The following is a 5953-nucleotide window of genomic DNA, read 5'->3' as shown; positions in this document are numbered from 1 at the left end:
TCAGGAAACACACACAGTTCTTGAGGCTGGGTCGAGCGAAGCGCCCAAGCTGGCTCTCACAGCCAGGGCCCCAAACTGCCCGCCAGGTAGGTCAAGGCGCGGGTCGGATCGCCAGCACGGGACCAGCCGGGCTCGGCAGGGTTTGGATCTGGGCGGGTCGCCAGGTGAGCTTGCCCCAGCGCCCAGACGGCGTTGCTGCCAGGACTTCGCTTGTCCTTGCGGACTCCTGGCCATGGAGGCGCGTTCGCGGGGCGCTGTGGACCCTAGGGGGAGCACAGGAGGTACGAGGAGGGGGCAAGGGAGAGAGGGAAGGGGCGCAGGTCCTGACACGCCTCACGCCTCGGGTCTGCTCACCTTTTCCTTCTCGCAGGTTGTAAACAGGGCCGCTCAGGCGCCCTAGCGGCGGCGGCAGCGGCAGGGCCCTCCCACACTGAGGGGCCGCACCGCAGAACCGAGGGCTCTCAGGAGCATCTGCGGGGAGGTGGACGGGGCGGGGTGACTGCCGGGGGTCACTGGGGACAATTGGACAATCAGGGGTGTCTGTGAATTGTGGTGGGATGGGGAATGAGGGCTCGCTGGAATTAAGTGCAAAGGGAGCCAGGAGTTAAGTGGGCTACCAGGAGCAAGGGGGCCTCTGAGGGAATTTTGGAGGTTGCTGGAGTTCCCTGGGGGCATATAAAGGGGCTTCAAAAAGTTCATGGAGGAGGGAAAGTGAATTAAAAAAACATTTTTTTTTTACGTGAACTCTTTTGAGCACCCTCATATGGATTGGGAACCAAGGTCTAGGGTACGTGGGGGACAGACCTTACTCTCTAAAATGTACGAGGGAGTTAAGGTCCCTGCAGATATTGTGGGGGAGAATTTGGAACTTCAGTTTATTAGGTAATCGAGGTCCTAGACTCGTTGGGGACAGTCTGAGATACTGATAAGGGTCGGCAGAGATGTCTGGGAATATTGCAGTCAAATAGCCATCTCCAGGGATATTGTGGGGGAAAGAGGGATGAGGGGGTACTCCCAGGAGTCGGGGTGCGCAGAGATGTTGAGGGGTAATCAGTGACCTCTAAACTGTAGATAGTGGTAAGAGCGTCTCCGAAGATCTCGAGGTGGCATTTCTAGGGCTCAGTCATCTGGAAGTGAGGGTGCTGGCCACGGCTAGGAGTCTGCCGCTGACCTGTTCCCCTTCTTTTTTTTTTTTTCCTGTTCCCCTTCTTGCACGCAGGCCGCAGCCTCCCTCCGCGGGCGGGCCCCAGCGCCCCGCAGTTCCTGGCGCGGCTGGACGCGCGACCCCTGGCGGCTAGAGCTGCAGCGGATGTGGCCGCACTGGTTCGCAGGGCCGGCGCCACATTGCGCCTGCGCCCCAAGGAAGGTGCGTGAAGGAGGTGGGGTCTTCCCCCGGAGGTGGGAGATGAGTGGGTAGAGTGGTAGGACCTGGATTGTTACTGGGGCCCAAACAACCAAGCAAGCAACCATGCAACCCCACTGCTATAGAGTGGATTCTGACCCCTTGTGACCCAAATTCAGGGGTTGGGCTCGAAAGGTGATCGGAAGCAGGGAGAACCTTGGGAGAATCCCAGAACGTTCGAGAATGGTCATTCGAGCAGACAAGCCAGAAGATGAATTGAGGGTTCGGGGTTGCATGGTTCTCCCTCTGAGCGGGCTTTGGAGGGTTATTTTTGAGGATGCGGACTCTGAACTGTTCCAGAGGTGGGCAGTTAGTCCTGGGGCAGGGCCTGAATCAAGGGGCTCTATCAACATATTGGTGAAGAGCTTGAAATGGCAGAGATAAAATGGCATTTAGGTCAGGAGGCTATTTGGCAGTAAGTCCAGTATTATCACCCCCGGGATGAATCTAAAGGTGTTAATTGAAGGTGGGGGTTGGATGTCACTAGAGTGAGGGAGGGTGGACTGGAGGATAATTCAAAAGTCCAAGAGTAGGATGCTAATTAAGAGGGTGGGGTCAAGACTGCTATTCGTGTGGGCAGGGCCTAGACAACTACCTGAGGGGCGGGGCTTAGATAGTTACTGAGTTTAAACAGATGGGGATAAAATGTTAATTTCAGGGGAAAATTTAGGCAGTTCCCATAGGTTGTCCCCTAAGTGGGCTCTCATTGTCTTCCACATCCTAGGTGCCTGTGAGCTGGACCCTGCGGATATAGAGTTCACAGACAGTCACCTACCTCATGCCTCTGTTGTGGGACACCGGCACAAGGTATTGTCCTCGTTCTTATTCCAGGCCACTGTGTTTGGGGCTGGCAACCTAAGTGCTCTCGTGTCCTTTGTCTAGCATCGTCACTCAGAGATCATGGGTACCAGTAAGATGCTTCCCAGAGTGACCCAGGATAAGGCACGTCGTGCTTCGAAACCATCCCAGACTTCTGGTCAATTTTATGTGGAGTTGATCCGAGGTCCCTCAGGCTTTGGCCTCACCTTTAGTGGGGGTCGAGATGTAGCTGGGGACGTGCCGGTGACCGTGCGAGGGCTACTGGAGGATAGCCCGGCACAGCGCTGTGGCCGGTTGCAGGTGAGCACCAAGACGCTCTCCGCTCTTTTCCAGGTGCTGTCTTGAAGCCTGCCCTTTGGGTACCCTTTGTGACCCCTTCCTATAACAGCCCCTGACTCATGCTCTTGCAGGCCGGCGACCTAGTGCTGCACATCAATGGGGAGTCCACGAATGGTCTCACCAAGGCCCAAGTCATGGAGCGGATCCGCTCTGTGGGTCCCCGCCTACATCTCGTGCTCTGCAGGCCTCTTGATACCCAGAAAAGAGGTGGGGAGTATACCAGGGGCAGGGTGGTAGTGATGTAGGTGGGGCTGGAAATCAGGGATCTGTTTGAGGGAGAACAGTGACATCTCTCGAGCACCAGCTGCTCTTCAGGAGAAAGCCAGGGCTTTCTACTCCCTTAAACAGTCACAGTCAGTGTGAGTCCACATTGACTCCATGGCAGAGTTGGGTTTTTTTTTAGTTTTCTTTTTTTATAGTTGAAAAGTGCTTAAATGTAATATTTCTTAGCTTACATGAACAGTAACAACAAAATCATTTTGTAATTTCTACATTTAGCTGAAACACCAAAAAATTTGACAAAATCAGGGAGAAACATCAAGTACTTATAGGGTACAAAGGAAACCAAACCGTGTGAGTGGAAGCTTCATTGTAATTGGGTAATAATGACAGCTCTGACCCAAGGCATCCAATGTTCAAAAAGTAAGAAATGCATATAATTCTAGCCTTGTAAGTATATTGATTTGTAAGCTGGGCTGCAGAGCCTTGGCAATATGTTGGGCTGCTAGTAGTTCGAAATCACCAGCCACTCTGAGGGAGAAAGGTGAGGCTTTCTACTCCTGTAGAGTTACAATCTCAGAAATCCACAGAGACAATTCTACCTTGTCCATATGAGCCAGAAATGACTCCACGGCAGTGAATGAGTGAAGCTGGGCTTAGGAAAAATGTTTTTGTTCATAACTATGGGCGGGGGTGTTTTTATTAAACAAAATTCATTTCTGCTATAACATTCAAAAATCTCATAGACAGTCATTTTGGTACCATTCCCTTTGACACTCTAACCTGGTCCAGGTAGCACCCCCTTCACCCCTGCAACCTCCTCAGTGAAGCCACACCACTGAGGAACAATAAGGTTACAGAATGGAAGGGGCAGATTCTCGGTGGGAAGTAGCTGGTAGATTCAGTGGGCATGGGTTGGGAGTTGAAGTTTATTGGGAGAGTTTCCTTGTATTAAGCAAGTCAAAAAGTATTGCTACTAGGGTCCAGCTCATACTTCCATGGGTTTATTCTAAAAAAAAAAACCCTATGTTTAAATGTGTCTCTGCAATCAGTAGATGCCTGCATACAAATTCCCTCTGGAATACATTTAGTCCTTAGTTTCCATAGGATGCCTTAAAAATAGTCCAGTCAGAACAGTAGATTCCAAAGGGATCTATCTGTTGCCAGGTTTAAATTCCAGGCTGAGAGGTCAGCTCAGAAGGTTATGGTGACTGGTTTTTAGCACCCCAAAGGGGTTATATTGATAGATTTTCTCAAGGACACAGGATGGTCATGGGGGCTTACTAGGAAGAAGTTGGAAGAAAATTGAAAACTCCATTGATGAGAAAAAGGCCACGGAATTTGAGCCAAGGAATTTGTTTCCATCACCACAGAGAACCTGCTCTTTCTTCAAGTGCAGCAAGGGCTGGCCTATGAGAATTTATCTACTCTATTACCCCGATCTTGTCTCTTCAGATTGTATTTTGTTCCCCCAAACAGAGGAATGTGAGTTTTGAATGCCCGGAGGACAGCAACGCTGCCCTTTCGACCCTGCAACTGGAAGAGTGACTTCTTCAGGGAGGGCTATCGAAAGGGAAACACTGCCTCCAGGAATATGTAGAGCTAGATGAAGGATATGTTGAGAAGCTATAGACTCGCCTCACATGAAGTGTGGAGGGTTTTGTAGCAATACTTTTGGACTGAGCCTGGTCTTTTCAGAAGTGGGGCGAGGTGGAAGGGTCCCAGAATGGGAGTCATTGTGCATTTCAGTGGGGCTTTTCGTAAGTGCTGGGAGGAAAAGTTGGAAAGGGGTCTGCAGTAAGCCTGAGTCTTTAGAAGGAAAGGAGGGCAAAGCATAGTGGGTCTCCAAGGGGAAAGGGGGTTGGGGTCCTAGGAAGTAGAGGAGTCTAGTTCCCAAAGACTACAACTTGCTGAGGGAAAGGAGGAGAGTAGGAGGTGGGATTGCTGGGAGTCTTAGCCAGAAGGGGTTGAGTTCCCGAGGTCAAGGTCAGAGGCATGATTTCCTTTGAGGGTAGTGGGAAATGATTCCTGAGGGCTGTGTCCTGAATCCAGAAGGGGAAGAGGTCTCAGTAAAGAAGATGCCCCAAGGACCTAGATTTCCGTCTCTCACAATCTATGGTGTATCCTGACTGCCCTCACTCTAGTGTCTCCCTCTCCGCCTCCTATCCCATGTCCCAGTCTAACCCGCAGTCCTGCCTTTCCTAGATCTCAGACTGGATCCTGGGCGCCCAGAGGTAACAAGGTCTTGCAGTGCTGGCGGTTCCCCACGTCAGCACCCTGAATCCGGGACAATGACTCAGATCTGCGGCAGCCTGGAGTCCAGTTCAGAGGCGGCGGTGCATCGTGCTGGGGGTTCGCCAACTGAACGCCCCATGGAAGACCCTGGCAACCATTCTCCCAGTTCCCCTGGACCTTGGCTGGTACCCTGCGAGGAACGGCTCTCACAGGCCCTCAGGGTCCCCGCCGGCAAGCAGCTGGCTCTGGCGATGGCAACCGGAAGGCGGAGGCACTGAGCAAGCATTGGAAGAAAGGTTGCTGCTCCCTTGCCACAGCCCCGCCCGCCGCGCCCTAGAGTGTCCAAGAGCGCCCGCGTCCTCTGGCACCCCCTCCTGCTGAGCAGTAGACCAGCCCGCGCGCCCCCTCGGAGTGTCAGTGGTACAGTCCTCCCAGACCGCCAGCCCTGGGCTTCGAGTCCAGGGCGGGGGGCGTAATAAAATGGTTCTATCCAGTCTGGACTTGCCTGGTGCTCTAGGTTGGGTGGGGCTCCCCAGGCCACCCCGTCGAGGAGGAGTGGGCTAATCCGGCTTCTCCGCGAGCCTCTGGTAACCGCGGACCAGCTTGCTTGTTTGCTGGTATGTTTCCTACTTGCAGCCGAGACCCCCCGCTGTGCTCTCTTTTCACCCTTAGCTGGTCTTCTCTCCATTCACACACCTCTCTTATTTATTTATTTGTTTTTTTGGAGACGCACAGAGCTCTTTGGTTTATGATGCCTGAGTGGAAAATGCAAACGTCGGTCGGCAGCGGTATACCTGCAGCCCCCGCCTTGGAACCTTCCAGATTCTCAGATAATGTCCAGGCTAGCAGGGCTAGAAGCTGGGCGTCTCCTTTCTCCAGCAGCCTGTGGTCTCCCACTTCCGGCTTGCCTGTCAGCTTTTGCTGGCACATAGGGTGCCA

General features: G+C 52.8%; 1 protein-coding gene across 2 annotated transcripts; it reads left to right on the top strand.

The window, feature by feature from the left end:
* Positions 1 to 218: 218 nt before the first annotated feature.
* Positions 219 to 5510, top strand: MAGIX (MAGI family member, X-linked). 2 transcript variants are annotated; one of them, XM_004713210.2, is made up of 6 exons: positions 219 to 281; positions 1220 to 1366; positions 2127 to 2209; positions 2285 to 2521; positions 2632 to 2767; positions 4985 to 5510. In XM_004713210.2, the coding sequence occupies exons 1-6, from the start codon at positions 233 to 235 to the stop codon at positions 5290 to 5292; spliced, it is 960 nt and encodes a 319-aa protein (XP_004713267.1). In that variant the 5' UTR covers positions 219 to 232; the 3' UTR covers positions 5293 to 5510. The 2 variants fall into 2 exon arrangements, with proteins under 2 accessions (XP_004713267.1, XP_045144245.1); XM_045288310.1 differs by lacking the exon at positions 2285 to 2521.
* Positions 5511 to 5953: the final 443 nt, after the last annotated feature.

Source organism: Echinops telfairi, unplaced genomic scaffold (genome assembly GCF_000313985.2).
Source record: "Echinops telfairi isolate 266 unplaced genomic scaffold, ASM31398v2 ScPeMD7_19;HRSCAF=73, whole genome shotgun sequence".
In the NCBI taxonomy this organism is placed as follows: domain Eukaryota; kingdom Metazoa; phylum Chordata; class Mammalia; order Afrosoricida; family Tenrecidae; genus Echinops; species Echinops telfairi.
The sequence above is the reverse complement of the archived record's forward strand: the minus strand, read 5'-3'. Positions and strand labels throughout refer to the sequence as shown.